The following is a 19,202-nucleotide window of genomic DNA, read 5'->3' on the forward strand; positions in this document are numbered from 1 at the left end:
ATGTGCTCTGACCAGGAATTGAACTGGTGACCTTTCACTTTACCACACCAGTCAGGGCTCCTCTCTCTCTCTTAACCTGTCATATGTTTTCCATCTGTCTCCCTGCGTTGCGATTCAGGTAATTTCTTCTTACTTGTCATCCAGCTCACTAATTCTCCCATTGGCTTTGTATGATCTGCTGGTATATCTGAAAACTTCAAGTATTAAATCTGTATTTGTAGAAAATATGTTTGGTTCTTTTTCAAATCTATTATATTTTTCTTTTTCCTGAAGCTATTTTAAAACTTCTCTTAACATAGAATGTACTGTTTATGAACAATAGTAAGCATAATTGTTTTATTATCTGTGTTTGATGTGTCGGTATCTAAAAATCACATGGGTCTGGCCCTGGCCATTGCAGCTCAGTTGGAATGTTGTCCCATAAGCCAAAAGGTCGCAAGTTCAATTCCTGGTCAGGGCATGTGCCCAGGTTGCAGGTTTAGTCCCCAGTTGGGTGCATACAAGAGGCAACCGATCTATGTTTCTCTCTTACATTGGTGTTTCTCTCCCTCTCTCTATCCCTCCCTTCTCTGTCTAAAATCCATAAGCATGTCCTCAGGTGAAGATAAAAAATAAAATAATAAAATCACTCAGGTCTGATTCTACTGTCTGTAGTCTTTGCTTCTTGCTCATGGTGCCTTATGTGCTTCTTGCTCATGGTGCCTTATGTGATTGGTTATTTTTATCCTTTACTGTCTAGCAACCTTGAAAAACTGAAAAAGAATTCTTTGTAGCCAAGGATGAGAGTGCCTTTCTCCAAAAAGAATTGACTGTTGCCTGGTGCCTGCAGAACTACTTTCAGAGTTTGAGGCTCTTGTCTTTTTGGACCTTGGTGATATTAACTTGGGCTGTAAGTCTGCTTGCTGGAGAGTTAGTTACATCCTCTTTGGCTCTTCCCCTCTCCACATCCACACAGCTTTCCTTCGTTACCTTACCCTGAGTGTGTGGCTCTTTGGAAGTCCCAGTTTAATAGAGGTCTCCTAGCCTTACCTAGAGAAAATCCTGGCCATTTAGGTCCCCTACTCTATTGAGAGCAATTCAGGTCTGCCTTGGTAGGCGATTCTGTTGACCCTTCATTTGTTCTTGCTGTAGCTCAGATTTTGGCCTGGTAAATTAGAATCTAGAGTCTTTAGAATATAAATGAAGCAGAAGACAGAAGTGTCAAGAAATATGAAGGGTCTGAGGCTTTACCCTGCCTGAAAGCTAATAAGCTAGATTGTTTCTGCCAGTTTCATGGATATGGCAGAAGACATGAAAATCCTGGTTCAGAGAAAAAGGACTTTATAATTTGTGGCACAGCAAACAGCTTGAGCTTCATGTTTGTTAGTTCCCCTTTCCCTCCAAGTTCCATGGAGTAATGCAGAGGGGCTCAGGTGGATATTGTACATGCAGTGGGTTTATGTCCTTGCTGAGTGGGACTCCAAGCTTAGGAAACACCAGACTTTTGAGAGCTGCTAGCAAACCTGTCCAGCCTTTGCCCTTGAGGAAGACATCACCTTATTATTCTGGACAGCAAACAAATCTGCCCTTTGTCTTCCAAAGCTGTTCGCAGTACAAACATCCTTGAAAAGATACTCCATAACGAAAGTTGGCAATGCCTCTGCTTAGAATAGTCACAGAAACACAAAACCCATAGAGAATCGTCTCTCAACCAGAGGATATAACAATGTATCACCTTCTTTCCCCACTATCTCCGTTTCTATTTTTTCAACATTTTTTCCTAGATGATAGAAAACTAGGTGATTTTATTCTTGCTTTTGCCCATATATCTACCTCTCTTTCCACACACCCTCTTATACATTTGTTTGGTGTGAAATTCTGGTTTTCAGCCAGGCTTTTAAGAACAGATAAATGCCTTAGGCATATGTGTACTGAAACGCTGTATTTAAAACTCTTTAATTGGTATCTTTGTGATTGGCTCTGTAGGCAATAACTGTGGCTGTTGTCTTTTTGTTTTGTTTTGTTATCTCAAAGATCTATCATAGCACCTGGCCCACAGGTAACATTTATTGAGTCTCGTTATCTGTTTAATCCAGAATCTTAGTTCTGATATTCAAAGGATAATATTGCCTAGATTTGCTTACCTAACCACCCCACTCCAATTCTCTAGAGTAGTATTTCTCAAAATGTGGTACACATTCCCCACCACTGGAGGTATTCAGATCTCTTTAGGTAATGCACGGATGAACATTTCTATTTTACTGTATTGAATTCAAAGACATCAGATCTCTTATTTGAAAGTTAGGACGTTGGCTGGAACAAGATGGGTTGTCAGCAACGAGAGTAGCCCTACTAAAACTTGGAGCAAAACACAGTCCTCCCCGGTTATGCTGGCATGAGGAATCCGAGAAGGCTGGCGTTCTCTCTTCTGCCTTCGGCTGGAAATAAGTCGGCGGCGGCGGCAGCCGTCCGTCTCGAGAGATGATGGTGTAGCTTCTTAAGAGTCTATCTGCACCGCCGAGAATGGCTGTGCAGTCCGACTCGGGAGTGACACGGTATCTGTCTCCTCCCGTGTTGAATCGACATCTTACGATGACGCTGGAGTGTCCTCTCCAGTGAAGCTGAAGCTACAGAGCCTGGGCAGGGTGATATGGAGGGTCTGCTGTTGCCCATGCAGCAGACCCCCCCTCTCTTCGCAGCTGAAGGATCCAAGGGAAAGACGGAGTCAATACAGCTTGGCTTCAGGTGCGCCGCAGGAGTTGCCGGTGTTGACTACAACGTCAAACCGCCTTAGGGACTCCGGCTCCGGATTTTCTGTCGGGGTTTACTCCCTTAGCCTTTCCCCTGAAGAGGTATGCCGCAAGGCAGCGGAGGTTTTTTGGAGTCAGAGTTTTCCTTCTCTGATGTGCCCTGACTGGAAGATCGAACCAGCGACACTTAGCTCGCAGGCCGACGCTCAATCCACTGAGCCAAACCAGCCAGGGCTGGAAATAAGTAAATTGATCAAATGTCCTGAAGTGAGGAAATAACAGAATTCAAGTTAGAAAAGCCAAAGATATGCCCAGAATAAATTATAGGAATAACTTCACTAAATAATAATGTCCAAGATTGGAAGATATTTCATTAATTCACTAAACAATGCTTTATTTAGGATCTAATGTGCCAGTTGGCTGGAATACAGAGTGGAGCAAAAAGAGGCAAGTTCCTCTCCCTCATAGCACTTGCTGTCTAGTGAAGGAGACAAGACATAGGCCAGATATCCATCAGGATGTGAATCTAGGACCCTGAGAAGTGCTGCAAAGGATCCTGCATAGAACACTTGGGATAAGGACCAGAGACTGTAATAGGGAATTTGACCTTGTTGGGAATAGGACAGCTTTGCTAAGGAAGTGATTCTTGAGTTGAGATCTGAAGGATAAGCAGGTGTTAACTTTCCAAGAAGGAAGAGGAGAAAGACCTTTCTAGGCATGTGAGGGAATATCTCACACAAGCACCTTGTAGTGAGAAAGAGCATGAAAAGTAAAAGGGACTGTCACACTCCAGTGTGGGGAGAGCAAGGGGAATATGGTTTGAAATGAAACAGGAGAGGTAGGAAGGGCCATTCTGTGTATCACTTTGTAGACCATGGTAAGAGTTTTTAGATTATTGGTTTTAAAATTAAGTATATAATATCTAATAACATTTTTTCATTATATTTATTTTTATAGTACTGGTTTTTGTTTATCATAGTAAAATAAGACTTTCTTTTTCAAGTACATTTGAGTTTACAAAAAGAGATACTTCAAAGAAAAGTAATAAGTAAATAATTGCATAGGAGATACATGGATTTGCATGTTGAGTATGGATTCTTTACCCCGGTCAGTTTTAAGTGTTTACTTTGTGTAAATCCTGGCTGTCCAAGGGTCATTTGAATCTTTTGAGACCGAGGAAGAGCGACATTTTGGGGCAAGTACAACATAACTGTAAAAAAGCTTAAAACCACAAAATTGTAGTTAAATTATCCTTACTTTAAATAAACTAAAAGATGTAAAGGTTCATTTTATTTTTCATTTGCATTTTGAATTAATGGCTCCAATCCATTAAGACTTGAGCAGATATTCTGGGTTTAAGGGTTTGCCACAGTTGGTACTGTAGTAATTAAGTCATTATTCCAAATGCCATAGGCTGTACTTTCTTCTTCCTTGAAATGAAAAAGCAAAACAAATATACTTGCTGTGTGGGAAGGAAACTGAGAACATATAGAGAGAGAGGTTGTAAAGTTTGATTGGCACCAAGAGAGATGTCTTGGAAAGATCACTGGGCTCTGGAGCCAGGCAGGACAGAGCGAACCATGGCTGTGTTCACGCTTGTGCTGGATACTTTTCAAAACACTTGTTATGGATGATTTCAAACCTATTCAGAAGAAGAGATTATTAAATTGAACCATCATGTTTCCTGACACCCAGTTTCAGCAATTACTAACTCATGGTTTTTTGTCCTTGCCACTCCCACCCCCACCCACCCCAACCAACTAGATTTATACTGAAGCAAATCCTAGATATCATTTCAGCCTTCAATATTTTGATATATTGTATCTCTTATATATAAGGACTTGTTTAAAATATATAACCATAGTACTATTATCACACCTAAAGAAATTATTCCTTAATATCATCAAATATTCATCAGTATTAAATATGTGTCGGGAATAAACCAGGGTCCAAATAAAAGATGTATATGTAGGCTCTTTCTCTTCACCTTTTTCTCCTACCTTTGTTTTCTATGTATTACTTAATCTTCATTATAACTGTGAAAAAGATAATATCGGTTCTATTTACAAAGGAGGAAACTGAAGCCCTGAGAGGGTAATTTGCTCAGCATCACAGAGCTACTGAGTGCCTTTAACTGAAAATCAGCTTAAGCCTGTCTGATTCTGAAGCCTGTGTGCCTTTCTGGAGTTAGAAGATTTTGAATTCAAACTCTGGCTAAATAGAGGCTTTTTCCCTATGCCACTCTGCTACCTCCCAGTCCTCCCTCACCCAGGTGTTTACAGTCCCGGAATCCCATAATTAGGGAGCTGAGGAGCATGCTAACTTTTGCTCACTCACTCTTTTATAAGAGGAACTTTGGACTCAACTAATCCCATGGAATGAGTGGAAACCAGGAGGCTTTACGTCCTGCAGCCCCCAATTTAACCAGAGCAGCTCCAGAAAAATGCTTTTCTCCTTCCTTATTCTAAAATCTCCTAAGAGACCTGCTGAGGTTGGAGCCATAGAGTACTACTAGCAGGTTCGACATCTCTAAATTCTAGAACTGCACTGTTCAATATGGCAGCCACTAGCCACAAGTGGATATTTCCATTTTTATTTAAATTACTTAAAATTAAATTAAAGTAAAAAATCAGTCCCTCAGTCACTAGCTACATTTAAAATGCTTGATACTCACAATTGGCTATTGGCTATCATATTGGATAGTGCAGCTATAGAACATTTTCATCATTGCAGTAAGCTCTGTTAGTGCTAGGAAGTGAGTAATGAGTGGAGGCAGTCATCTGTGTTTCAGCTTCAGGTTAAAATTGGAGGACTCGCTCGCTCTTCTCCTTTGAGAGAGAGCTCAGGATTTAGATGATCAAGTTTGAGAATGGGAAGACACCACTGGGCTTTGGGAGCTTGAGAAACGAGCCTTTTGTATTCTGTGAAGTTGGAACAGTAGTAAAGTAAGGGGTGGGACAACTACAAGCTAAAACCAAATCTGGTGCTTTTTTTTCCTTTCCACCTGGCAGACCCACCGTCTGCAGAGAAATCACTAAGATTACCAGAAACCCTGGAGAAATTATTGCTTTTATTCTTTTAAGAAATGTAAAGTAATTCGATTAAGGCTCTCCCCATTAGTTGAGTGATTGGCTTAAGTTGGAATCTGAAAAGGAAACTTTTCGTTTATTTTTCTGAATGGAATGGTAACTCTAAATCTGGACTCTTAAGATTTGTGAATTCTCAGTTTATTTTTACTCTTTAATTTCTGTATCCCCACCCATACTGAAGTACTGTCAAAGAGAAACAGAGCTAGAAACTTTAAAGACAGCAAGATGGATTTCATTCAGACGAGTGCTGAATCAAAAGGTGGGAGCCTTTTTAAACACTGGGTTATGCTAAGGAAAAGGACTGAAGGTGTTAGGTAGGGGGGTTGGTCATTGTGATTAAGCCATCTCTTTTACTAATTGGTGCTTATCAAAGTTGGGCTCCTCCTCTCCTGCAGAGACTGGGAAAGAAGTCCCTGCCCTTCTTGGTGATTACATTTCAAGGGATGGTTCCCCAGTCCTCCAGCAATACACTTCTGGGTTGTAGAAGAATTACATCTTCAGGGTCAAAGAAAGGATTTACAACTGCAAGTTTTCTAAAGTAAATGTTCTAAGAAAAATGAGGTCAGGTTTTGGCTGGAACAAAGTGAACTCTTTTCGGCAGCATTGAACTTTCTCAGGCAGGCATTTGAAGGGGGCTGGGGTCATCCGTGGGGTGTGGCCTCAAGGTGATAGAAGTTGTGCTAGAATTTGGTCATGTAGTAGGCAGCCGTCCGTCTCGAGAGACGATGGTGTAGCTTCTTAAGAGTCTATCTGCACCGCCGAGAATGGCTGTGCAGTCCAACTCGGGAGTGACACGGTATCTGTCTCCTCCCGTGTTGAATCGACATCTTACGATGACGCTGGAGTGTCCTCTCCAGTGGAGCTGAAGCTACAGAGCCTGGGCAGGGTGATATGGAGGGTCTGCTGTTGCCCATGCAGCAGACCCCCCCTCTCTTCGCAGCTGAAGGATCCAAGGGAAAGACGGAGTCAATACAGCTTGGCTTCAGGTGCGCCGCAGGAGTTGCCGGTGTTGACTACAACGTCAAACCGCCTTAGGGACTCCGGCTCCGGATTTTCTGTCGGGGTTTACTCCCTTAGCCTTTCCCCTGAAGAGGTATGCCGCAAGGCAGCGGAGGTTTTTTGGAGTCAGAGTTTTCCTTCTCTGATGTGCCCTGACTGGAAGATCGAACCAGCGACACTTAGCTCGCAGGCTGACGCTCAATCCACTGAGCCAAACCAGCCAGGGAGAATTTGGTCATGTACTTATTGAATATAGGGTGAAGGGGCGGTGGATGGAGTCCTTTGTGCTGAGAATTTACATTTCTCAGTAGCTGGGTAAAATTTGATATACAGAATTTCATGACTTCGGCATTTGAGGGGAATATAGACTGGAATGTAATCCAATCTTCAGAAAGGGATAAGAAACTTTAATGAAAGGGACTAAGGCACAGTTTGGGGACCTGATGCAAATGGGGAGCAGTCAGGAAGGTGACTTTCAGGACCTGAGAAGCAACTTGGAGTGAGTGTGTGTGAATGTGAGTGAGATTTAAGTTCAAGATGAATGGTATGAACTAGAGTAGTCCAGAAGGCAGCGAGAAATCTGTTAACTGAAAGTATCCAAGGAAGCTTCTTGAAAGAGGAATATATCTGAGAAAACCTTGAGGGATGATGGGTGGGCTGTTTTTAGTTTAGCATTTTATTGTGGTAGTTCCATGAAGCCCATTTTAATTTCCCCAGAAATAAATTATAATTTCGTGATTCAGTTATTTACTTGAAATATTTTATTTTTCTTTGAAGACACTGCCCAAAGTTGGCATTTCTCTTACTTTTGACTCTTGATTGGTTTTCAACCAGATCTCAGAATAACATGTTCTAAAGAAGCCTCCATGTTTCTACACATTCAATTCCTCTACTACCCAAAATACTTTCCCCCTCTTCGCCCATATACACCTTCAGGGAATTGTTTATCCTTCAAACCCAGCTGAAGTAGCACCCTTTATTTGCTCCCATAGTACAGTACTTTCTACTTTTCCTCTTATATTATAGTTCTTATTCTGTTTGTTGTAATTAGTTTGTACTATTAACCCCCTATTGCGGTCTCCAGCCCATAGAAGATATGTTTGGTTAATAGATGTGGTTAAATATAATAAGCTCTGAAATGTGTTTTTCAGTGGTAAGAACTCAGCTATCTTTTGTGTATAGGTTCAGTATATATTTTGTTAATTGAATTTTTATTTGTTCTTAGATGTCATTAAGAGGATCTGCGCCAGTGACAATTGTACCTCTTCCTGGAGAGCAAGTACAGGTTCAGGGGGTCATCCAGACAGCTCAGTCTTCTGTAATTCACCCACCACACGTGCAAACGGTACAGAAACTCAAAGACTCAGTGGTTGAGAGAGAGGACTTTTATATCCTGAGTCTTCAGGCATATCGAAGTTGCTCTAGTTACTATATTATAAACCAAGATAATAAAGTTGTCATGGAAATTAGGCTATAGAACAAACGAGGCAAACAGAAAAGTTTTAGAATTTCTACTTTTGTGTATATAGTACTCAGTGAAAATAGAAGACAATTTTGGGGGAACTTATTGCTTAGAATCTAAGGAAATGACTTTTTAAGGGAAAGCACCCTTTTTATTGCAGGGGTATCTGTCCTGCACAAAAAGAATTCAGAAGCAAGAGTGATAGCGTGAGTGGCTTAGCAAAGGAAGAAAGAACCTACCTTATGCTTCATGGAGGTCAAATAAAAGGAAGTTCTCAGAGTTGAGGAAAGTTCTTATCTATAGCTGTCTACCTTCATATTAACCCCTGACAACACTGGGAAGGAACGAGCCTTCCTGCTCTTTCTCCCTGTTTTATCTTTTGACTCCTGTGCGTCTCATAATGCCCTTGGTCCTCTCTCATTTTCAGAGCGGCTATCCTAGAAAAAGCTGTTTACCTCATTTTTCCTCCTGAGTATATAGTGTTTGGCAATGTTGTCAGCTCTAGAGCTGCGTTTTTATTTGGTTTTCCTATATGAAAGGTGGCTGCAGCATGGACTTCTTAGTTTTTGTATGAAGAGTTTACCCTTACTAGTACTGTCATTAAAGAGAAATACTTGATCTTAGTCATAAGTAATCTCTTAAGTTTTAGAAATTATTTTCTTACTTGAGTTCAGTGGGAGGCTTGGGAGTAAACTTAAGGACAGTGAAAACAGTTAAAGGTTTAATTAGAAATGGTATATCCATGATGCCAAAGGAAATATAAAAGTGACATTTTTCTTAATTATTACTTTACTATTTGTCACTCTTATTATTTCTTAGTTATTATAGGTTGTGACCAGTTCTTTTCTATCAAAAAAGGGAATAAGATTTAATGTAAAGTATAAATATATAGTTGTACACTAAACCTTGTTTTTGAAGATTATAAAATATAAAACAAGCTTCTCTGGAAATGTAAGGTTCCAAGTCTAATTTAGGGGAAGACTTTATATAGCTAGTAATAGTAATGTAGAGAATTGATTTATGTCCTTTCTAGAAGCCTGTTTGGATTATTTTTTTTAAGGTCATCTTTTATATTTTTTCCAAGATTTTATTTATTTTTTTAAAGAGTGAGGAAGGGAGGGAGAAAGATGGGGAGAGAAACATCGACTGGTTGCCCTCATACACGCTCTGGGACCGAACCCACAACCCAGGCATGTGCCCTGGCTGATAATCAAACTGGCAACCTTTCACTTTGCGTGATGATGTCCAGCCCACTGAGCCACACCAGTCAGGGCTGGATTATTTTATTTTTTTAAATGAAGGTGAAGTCAAGTGTTACAATGTAAATTTGGTCAAGGGTTGGGAAATTTAATACATTTAAAAAATTGAAAATAACTTGTTTCTCAATTGTAGGATGTTATTGTAACTTAAAACTTGTTGCATATGGTTATTGTGTTGACATAGTTTTAAAGGATTTGCTACTAATAATAGTTAACATTTAATGTGTGCTTGCCATGCGCGTGCTATGCACTAAGTGCTTTACATGTATTAACTTATTTAATTGTGAAGTGAGACAAAGCTATTACAGATTTCTAAGCAGCATATGTTTATACGTGCCCTTGCCGGTGACCTCCACCTTGATAAATCTAATGTTCTGTTTTCAGTCCTTGTTTTACTTCACCTGTTAGCACCATCTGACATGGTTGATCATTCTTTTCTCCTCAGTACACTGTGTCCTCTACTTTTCCAAAGATGCCTCACTCGTGGCTTATTCTCAGTTTCATGTGCTGGTTCCTCCCCTTCTTCCTAACCTCTTAATATAAGAATGTTCCTGGGTTTTGTTCTTGTCCTCTTTTCTGGACTTTTCCCATGGTTGAGCCTATCCAGTCTTAATGGCTTTAAGGACTGTCTAAAAGCTGGGGCTCCCAAATGTATATGTAGCCCAGATTCTTTCTGTAACTCACAGATTTGCATACTCAGCAGGCCCCTCGGTGTCATTATTTAATAATGCAATATTAATTGAGTATCTAATAGTATTTCAAGTTAGCATGTCCAAAATCCAAATCAGATAGCATTAATGATTTTGTTTAAACTTTGAATAATGTACATCAGTATAGAAATAGGTGGAAATCAAAGAATGGTCTTTACAACTCTAGTGAAAAGTATTGCTTTATTTTGAGGATGGATTTTCTTAGTTCTGAGGCACTTGTACTGGATATTCCTTGCTCCTGAAATATTCTCCTTTTTCCATTTCCTTGTTTCTTTTAGACCTTAGATTTAATGATAAATGAATTTGAGTGGTAGGAGACAGATCATTTCTGAAAGTAAAAGTTAAATTCTTTTTCCACCTGCATTTTTCATCATAGCAAATACCACTTTTGTTTTTTAGGTATCATCTTTATCAGAAAGTGAAGAATCTCAGGACTCATCGGACAGTATAGGCTCCTCACAGAAAGCACACGGGATCCTAGCACGGCGCCCATCGTATAGGTGAGCACCCTTATAACAAACCCTGTGTGTGCTGTACACCAAATGATTTCAGATAGTGCTGTGTAAAAACAAACTATATGAAGACGGAGCATGTGTTTATACAGGAAGGGAATTGTTAAGAGAGATAGATTCAAACCAGATTATGAAGGGCCCAAGTTGCAGTGCTAAAGAGGAATTTAAACTTACCTTTTGGCAAAGTATTAAGACTTTCATTCATTCATAGAGAGATAAAGGGAGAGAAACATCAATGTGCGAGAGATATATCAGTTGGTTGCCTCTCGCACACCCCCAACTGGGGACCTGGCCCGTAACCCAGGCATGTGCCCTGACTGGGAATCAAACCAGTGACCTTTTCGTTTGCAGGCCTACGCTCAATCCACTGAGCCACACCAGCCAGGGCTCCACATTTACTTTTAAATGGTTAACTTTAATAGCAATATGAAAGAAGGGCTATAGATTTTATGTATTGAATTACTTTGTGATCCCTTTCTTAACTTCCTAACTCTGGGCTTTGTTCCTTATGTGTCCCTTTGCTGAAACACATTGTTCCTATATTTGTTATAAATCTTGCATATATTTGAGGCCTTACTTCCTCCTGGAAGCCTTCTCTGATTACCTTCTCTACAATATCCCCCCACCCCTGCCCCAGCCCCAAAGGCTCCCAAGACCAGATGATGTCTTTTTTCTGTGGCATCCTTTTACTGACCCCCATTACAGAACTTATCTCATCCTGTTGGAAATCCAGTTTATTTAAGGGCATGGCCCATGTATTATTTTTTGTGATCCAAGGGCCTAGCAAAGTCAGCATACAAGATTAGTATCAATAATTGTTTAATGAATGGAGAACTGGAAGTAGTACAAATAACTGACAGAAAACTTGAAATGATCTGGGTGATTTCATAGGGGTAGTGGGAAAGCTGTGGAGTGAGTGGACTTGAGACACTGCTGTGGTAGAATTGACAATTGACAAATCTGATGACTAGATAGATAGTAGGAGGAACGGAAGACAGAAAGGATGAAACCCTTTCTTTGAAACATATAAACAAATGCAGTCAGATTTTTGATGTTATGAGAGAACTACATCTGCGTCATTCCTGCCTGGTAGAATGAGTGGAAAAACTTCATAAAAGATGTGGCTTAGATCACCATCAATCTGATAAAAATTTAGGGACAGGGAGGAGTTTTGCAAGGCAGGAAAAGAGCTTCTTAGGCTGAGGGAACAGGGTAATGAAAGAGGTTGACCTGTTCTGGGAATTGGGAATTTAAGGTGCAAGGAGGAAGGAGAGGTTTATCAAGAAAAGGTAAACAGGAGTCAGATTACTCAGAACCTTGTTACAAAATGGAAAGAAATACAGAGTCAGAAACATGTAAGACAGGAATGGTCTGTTTGCAAATTGGCCCCTATATACAGAAAGCGAGGAGAGACCAAAAAAAAAATGCAGACCACTCCAAACTGGTAGGTGGCAGGTTTAATAAAGAGGACTTCCTTTAGAGGCTTTTCTTAAGTGGCTGCACAATGATTAGAGCTTCTCCCTGCCCACCAGAATCTTAAAAGTGTATGTAGGGTCCTTAACTGGGTTTGGTCACACATACCATTACGTATGAGTGATTGCCAGCCGCGCTCAGTTTGTGGCTGCTGCAGTTTGGTCCTTTATCCAGGCATCTGTGTACCAGTCAGGCATCAGCAGGCATTTCCCTCATTCCGTCTCTACAAGCCTCAGGGGCCACCCCAGGAACAGGAGTGGGAGCATTTAAAGGATCTATACACTCTACAGAGTAGCCCCCACATTTCTAGAGAAATTGAGCTGGCAGACAGTGCTCCTCTGCTGCAAATAGGTATGCCAGTTTGTCACAGAGGGGGTTTGAGTCATGGCAGAGGTGGGGCAAGGAACTTGTACAGCAGCCTGAATTTCAGAAAGCCTCCCCGAACCCACTTTTTCCTTCAGTCTTTGTGGACAGTGCTTTAGTTATCTCTTGGAGTATTTACATTTTAGACATGATATCTAATTTCAAGGGACAGAGAAAGAATGCAAGTTTTCTCCTAGGAGTTTTGGGGTATATTTATTATCACAAGTGTAGTGTAATTGCTATTTGAAATGTTTTTTTATCAAGAGTCAGGCAGCATGGGGTACTCCATCTGTTTTATTGTCAATCACCGCATGTCATCCCTTTTGCTCTCCTCACTCTCCCAGGGATTCTGCCTCTTAGCATCCTTATCAGGCTTTGTCACAGTACTCTGTCTTAATCCATGACAGCTTGTGACCTCTTAGCTTTGCAAAATGGCATACTGCGATCTCTAGCTTATTGTTCTGCTCTCCCACCTTGTCTCCTAGTCCCAAAGCTAGCAGAGTAGTGGACATCTGCACATGTCCCTCTCTTCTCAGCCCTTCCTCCAACTTACCAACTTGCACTTCAGCCTCTGGTTGGGCATGGTGGCAAGCCAAACTGCCCACAGTAAAGGCCAGCCCACTGCAGCAGCCATTTGTTTCTCTTCTTTGCCACAGTGCATTGTGTACAACTTTTTTTTAAGTATTAAAGCAGTTGGCATTTTCAGGGTATCCTCATGCTCACTTTGGTCCACAAACATTTAACATACAGACCAACCCTTCCCAAATAGAGACTGATGGCCAATTGTTAGTTTGCAAACTGGCCCCGGTACACAGATGGCAACAGGAGACTAGAGATAAAGGCAGACCACTCCAGATTGGTAAATGACAGGTGTAATAGGCAAGGGAACTTACTTACAGACTTGTTTTGCCTGGCTGCAAGATGAGATCATCTCTGCCCCACTGCCAGAATCTTAAAGGTTTATATAGAACCCTTAACTGGGTTCAATCACATACCATTCAGGTAACAACAACTTACTGTTTCAAGGCTTGTCCTTGGAACAGCTCCCACTCTCTGAAAACAGTAGGCAGAGTGTACATTCCAAGGACAGAGGAGGGAATGAGGAGTTTTTCCTGTGGGTTTTTTTTTTTTTTTCTTAAGAGAGGGGAAAGGAGGGAGAGAAACATTGATCAGTTGCCCGTTGCACGCCTCCTGACTGGGGACGAAACCCACAACCCAGGCATGTGGCCTGACCAGGAATCAAACCAGTGGCCTTCACTTTGCATTATGACACCCAACCCACTGAGCCACACTGGTCAGGGTGGGATGAGGAGCATTTGATTGCCTAGGTTCAGCTTGTGGGTTTCTTCAGATAAATAACCAGAAGTGGAAATTCTGGGTCATAAGGCTGTTCTGTTTTTTAAATTTTTTGAGGAACCTCTGTACTTTTTCATAGTGGCTGCACCAATCTGCCTTCCCACAATAGTTCATGAGGGTTCCCTTTTTAGGGAGCTGTTATTTAAATGTTCTAACAATTAAGGGTGAAATCTCTTGAAATCAAAGGAAAGAAAGGAACTCAGCAAAAAAATAGAAAAGGAGAAACATAATAGTAATTTTAGAGCTGAGAAATACAGTAACAGCAATAAAACCTAACTGGATGGGTTCAATAGGAGAACAGAGACAAGGAGGTAGTCAACTTCAAAGATAGTTCAGTGGAAGATATCCAATCTGAACGATAGAGATTGGAAAAATTAACAAATTCTAGGGGACTTCTAAGACAATACCAAAAGATCTAATATTTAAATCATAAGAGGAAAAAGTATGTTGCAGAAAAAATATTTGAAGAAATAATGACTAAAATGTCCCCAAACATGGTGAAGCCTACAGATTCAAAAAGCTCAGCAAACCCTAAAAAGGATAAACACGAAGAAATTCCTGCCCAGACATATCATAATCAAACTGCTAAAAACTAAAGACAAAAATCTCATGAGCATCCAGAGATAAACGACACATTTACTTATAAGGGAACTATATGAATGACTACAGATTTCGCATCAAAACTCATGGAGGCCAGAAGGAAATGAAAGAACATTTAAAAGTGCTGAAAGAAAAGAACTGTCAATCCAGAATTCTGCATCTAGTGACAATATGGAGGTGAAATAGTCTCGGATAAAGAATGAAAACAAAGAAAAATCACTGACAGCAGACCTCCTCTAAAATAATTACTAAGAAAGTTCTTAAGACAGAAAGAAATTTGGAAGGTTAGGAATGAGGAAAGAGCAACAAGAAGATCTGGGCAATTATAATGGGCTAATCTGCTCAGTTCTTTAAAATATACTTGATGATTGAATAAAATATGACATTGTCTGATGAGGTTTGAGTTAATGTTTTCAAATGACAATTTTAAAAATATATATTTTATTTTTTAGAGAGACAGGAAGGGAGGGAGAAAGAGAGGGAGAAAAACATTGACTTGCAAGAGATACATCAGTTGGTTGTCTCTCACATGCCCTCGACTAGGGATCTGGCCCATAACCCAGGCATGTGCCCTGACTGGGAGTCAAACCAGAGACCTTTTGGTTCACAGGCCAGCACTCTACTAAGCCACACCAGCCAGGGCTGATGGGGTTTTCAATGTATGCATATGTAAATACAAGACAGCTACACATTAATTATATTGGAAAGGTATCATTATGTTGTGCACCTGAAAATAACATAATATTCTATGTCAACTGTAACTTTTAAATTTTTTAAATATATAACTACAACGTAAAGGAGGGGAGGATAAGAGATTATAATACGGTGGTATATTTTCTAAGGTTCACTTAAAGTGGTAAAAGAATGATTCTGAGGAGACCAGGTATCTATATTGTAATACCCTAGAACAACTACTAAAAATACTACACAAGAAGATTTGTTCAAAAATACAATAGGTAAATTAAAATGGAGTTCTGAAAAGTCTTCAAATAACCCAAAACAATGTAGAAGAACTTAAAAATAAAAACCAGAAAGCAAATAATAAAATAGTAGATAACCAATATTAATAATTATATTACGAAGACATAGCTTACACTCACTCATTAAAAGACCCATTATAAAAGTAGAGACCAATATTCCTCATGAATCTAGACACAAACTCCTCAACAAAGTAACAAACCAAATCCAACAACATATAGAAGGTATTACAAGCCATGATCAAACAGAAATTGTCCCAGGAATGCAAGACTAGTTTAACATTTGAATATGTCATATTCATAGGAAAAAACTTACAACAATTATCTTAGCACACAGAAAAGCATTTGACAAAATCCAATACCCTTTAATGATAAAAATACTCTTCAGGGAGCTTCCTCGGCCTGATTAAAGGCATCTACAAAAGCCTATAGCTAATATCATATTTAATGGTAAAAGCCTGAATGTTTCCCTTGTAAGCTCAGGAACAATATAAGGCTGTGGATGGATGTCTGTGCTCACTACCTCTATTTAACATTGTGCTTAGGCAATTAGACAAGGAAATGAAATAAAAGGCATCCAGATTGGAAAAGAAGAAATAAAACAATTAGCAGATGACGTGATCTCATATACAGAAAATTCTAAAGAATTCACTAAAATAAAACTTAATGAAAATTCAGCAAGCTTGCAGGTTACAAAGTCAATTTACAAAAGTCAGTTGTAAATCTATACAGTAGCAATAAACAATCCAAAAATGAAATTAAGAAAAGTTTCACCTATGACATAAAAATGTATAAAATACTTAGGTCTGAAATTAAATTTATAAATTTAAATTATATTTAGCTATAAATTTAACAAAAGTATAATATATACTAAAAACTACAAACTTTGAAAGAAATTTCATAAGCTCTGAATAGGTGAAAAATTATCACTTCTCAGCCTTTTGGCTAATATCAAGCATACAGATTTATAAATAAGTGAAAAGGCATCCCACTTTCACCAATCAGAAGAGAAAATAACGTTAAGACAAATAACCCAGGACTTCCGGCCAAGATGGAGGCGTAGATAGACACGCTGCATCTCCCTCCACAACTAAGAAGGAATACAACTACCTCAAAACTAGAGACAACCAGGAGTTCCAGAAAATCAAACTGCATGGAAGTCCAGCAAACAAAGATATAAAGAAGAAATACTCATCCAGACAGGTAGGAAGGGCGGGGCAGAGAGGACGCTCTCTGGTGGCGGCAGCAGCAGTGGCTGCAGTGGCAGGCCAGCGGAAAGCGCAGTCACATGTTTTAAAGTCAGGAGGGACACCAGGAGAGCATTCCCAGCTCCTCACCAGACCTTGCAGCTCATGGTCCCAGCACCAGGGAAAATCAAACCTCATTGCTTCTGACTGTGCAGACCAGTGGGGGTTGAGACGGAGGCAGAAACTACAAGTCTCTCAGCAGAGTCTGCTTGTTTAAAGGGCCCCCACGGTCCTAAAACGTCTGCAGATCCACCCACTCTGGGAACGACAGCCAGGGCAGCAGCTAGAGGGGTGAGTGCTGGCCAGGTGGCATTGTTCCCTCTCGGACCCCTCCCCCACATACAGCGCCACAACATGGTAAAACAGGTCGCCCTGCACTGACGAATCCCAAAGGCTCCACTCCTTACAATGTAACAGCAGCAACAGCTCTACCTGTGACACGGAGGCAAACAGATACAGGAGCCTGTCACAATGAGGAGACAGAGAAGTATGGCCCAAAAAAGGGAATGGATCAAGGTTCCAGTGGGAGAACTAAGCGGTGAAGAGATAGCCAGCCTAACAGACGCAGAATTCAAAACACTGGTGATACAGATGCTCACAGGCTTGACAGATATGCCTGAGTATGGCAGACGAATAAGGGAAGAAGTGAAGTCTATGCTAACTGAAACGAAGGAAAATCCACACAAAACCAATGGTGAAGGGAAGGAAACCGGGATTCAAATCAATGATTTGGAACATAAGGAAGAAAAAAACAGTCAACCAGTGCAGAATGAGGAAGCAAGAATTGAAAAAAATGAGGAAAACTTCCCAAATTTTGTGAAGGAGATGGACATACAGGTCTGGGAAGCACAGAGCGTCCAGTGTGAGCTGAACCCAGAGGGGACCACACCAGGATGCATCATGATTGAGATGCCAAAGGTGAAAGATAAAGACACAGGCCTGGGGGCAGCAAGAGAGGCGGAGAGTTACCTACAGGGGGTGCCTATAGGACTATCAGCTGATTTCTCAGAGGACACTTTGCAGGCAGGAAGGGACTGGTGAACAGCATTCAATGTGATGAAAGGCAACCTGCAACCAGGATTACTTTATCCAGCAAAGCTATCATTTGGAATGGAAGGGCAGATGAAGTGCTTCCCAGACAAGGTGAAGCTAAAGGAGTTCATCATCACCAAGCCATTATTATATGAATGTCAGAGGGACTTACTTAAGAAAAAGAAGATCAAAACTATGATCACTAAAATGACAACAAACTCACAACTATCAGCAACTGAATCTAAAAATTAAAAACAAAATTCAACTAAGCAAATCAGAATAGAAACAGAATCATAGGTATGGGGATCATTTGGAGGGTTATCAGCTGGGAGGGGGAGAAATGGGGATATGATGCAGGGATTAAGAAGCATAATCGATTGGTACAAAATAGACAGGGGGAAGTGAAGAATAATATAGGAAAGGGTGAAGCCAAAGAACTTAAATGCACGACCCATGGACATGAACTAAGGGGGGTGGGATTGCTGGAGGGAAGGGGGGTACCAGGCAGAGGGGAGCAAAGGGGAAAAAATTGGAACCACTATAACAACATAATAAAATATACTTAAAAAATAATAAAAGTAAATAAATTACTTAAAAAATAATAAAATAAAAGTAAATAAATAAATAAAAGAAATAACCCAATTAAAAAATGAGGAAAGCCTTGATCAACGTGGCTTAGTTGGTTGAGTGTCATCCAGCAAAGCAAAAGGTCGCAGGTTTGATTCCCGGTCAGGGCACATGCCTGGGTTGCTGGCCCGGCCTCTGGTTGGGGCGTGTGTAAAAGGCAACTGATCAATTTTTCTCTCACATACCAATATTTCTCTCCCTCTCTTTCTCCTTCCCTTCTCCTCTATCTAAAAATAAAATCTTTTTTTTAAGAAATGAGGAGAGGGTTTGAGTAGACATTTCTCCAAAGATATACAAATGGCCAATACAAACCTAAGAAAAAATGTTCAGCATCATTTGTCATTAGTAAATTAAAATTACGAGATACCACTTCAAACCCACTAGTATATCTAAAATTTTAAAAATACGTAAGTACTGATAAGGATGTAGAAGAATTAGAACCCACATACATTGCTGATGAGAAAGGAAAATGGGACAGTCACTGTGGATCTTCAAAATGCTGAACATATTTGCCATATGAGCCACTGCTATATATATCCATCTAAGAGAAATAAAAATATAATCAAGAGAAAACTCAAGTGGCTATATTAATATTGTATAAAATAGATTTCAAAGCAAAAATATTACCAGAGACCAAGAAGGAGTCAGTTCAACCAAAGACGTAATAGTTCTAAATGTGTATGCACCTAGCAACAGAACTTCAAAGTACATGTACCAAAAACTAACAACTGAAAAGTGAAGTAAGGAAATCCATTGTAAGACTTGAA

The 19,202-nt window shown here is 40.1% G+C and overlaps 1 protein-coding gene across 5 annotated transcripts in view; it reads left to right on the forward strand.

The window, feature by feature from the left end:
* ATF1 (activating transcription factor 1) overlaps positions 1–19,202 on the forward strand; it is a 77,159-nt gene that overhangs the window by 35,522 nt on the left and 22,435 nt on the right. For 3 of the 5 annotated variants that reach the window (XM_090273152.1, XM_090273154.1, XM_090273153.1), the window contains 2 exons: positions 8,043–8,162; positions 10,648–10,748. In XM_090273152.1, coding sequence (XP_090129278.1) covers positions 8,043–8,162; positions 10,648–10,748 — 221 coding nt within the window. The remainder of the gene's footprint in view (positions 1–8,042; positions 8,163–10,647; positions 10,749–19,202) is intronic. The other 2 variants (XM_090273155.1, XM_090273157.1) reach the window with 1 other exon arrangement.

Source organism: Furipterus horrens, unplaced genomic scaffold (genome assembly GCF_987537825.1).
Source record: "Furipterus horrens unplaced genomic scaffold, mFurHor1.1.pri manual_scaffold_4, whole genome shotgun sequence".
Lineage (NCBI taxonomy): Eukaryota > Metazoa > Chordata > Mammalia > Chiroptera > Furipteridae > Furipterus > Furipterus horrens.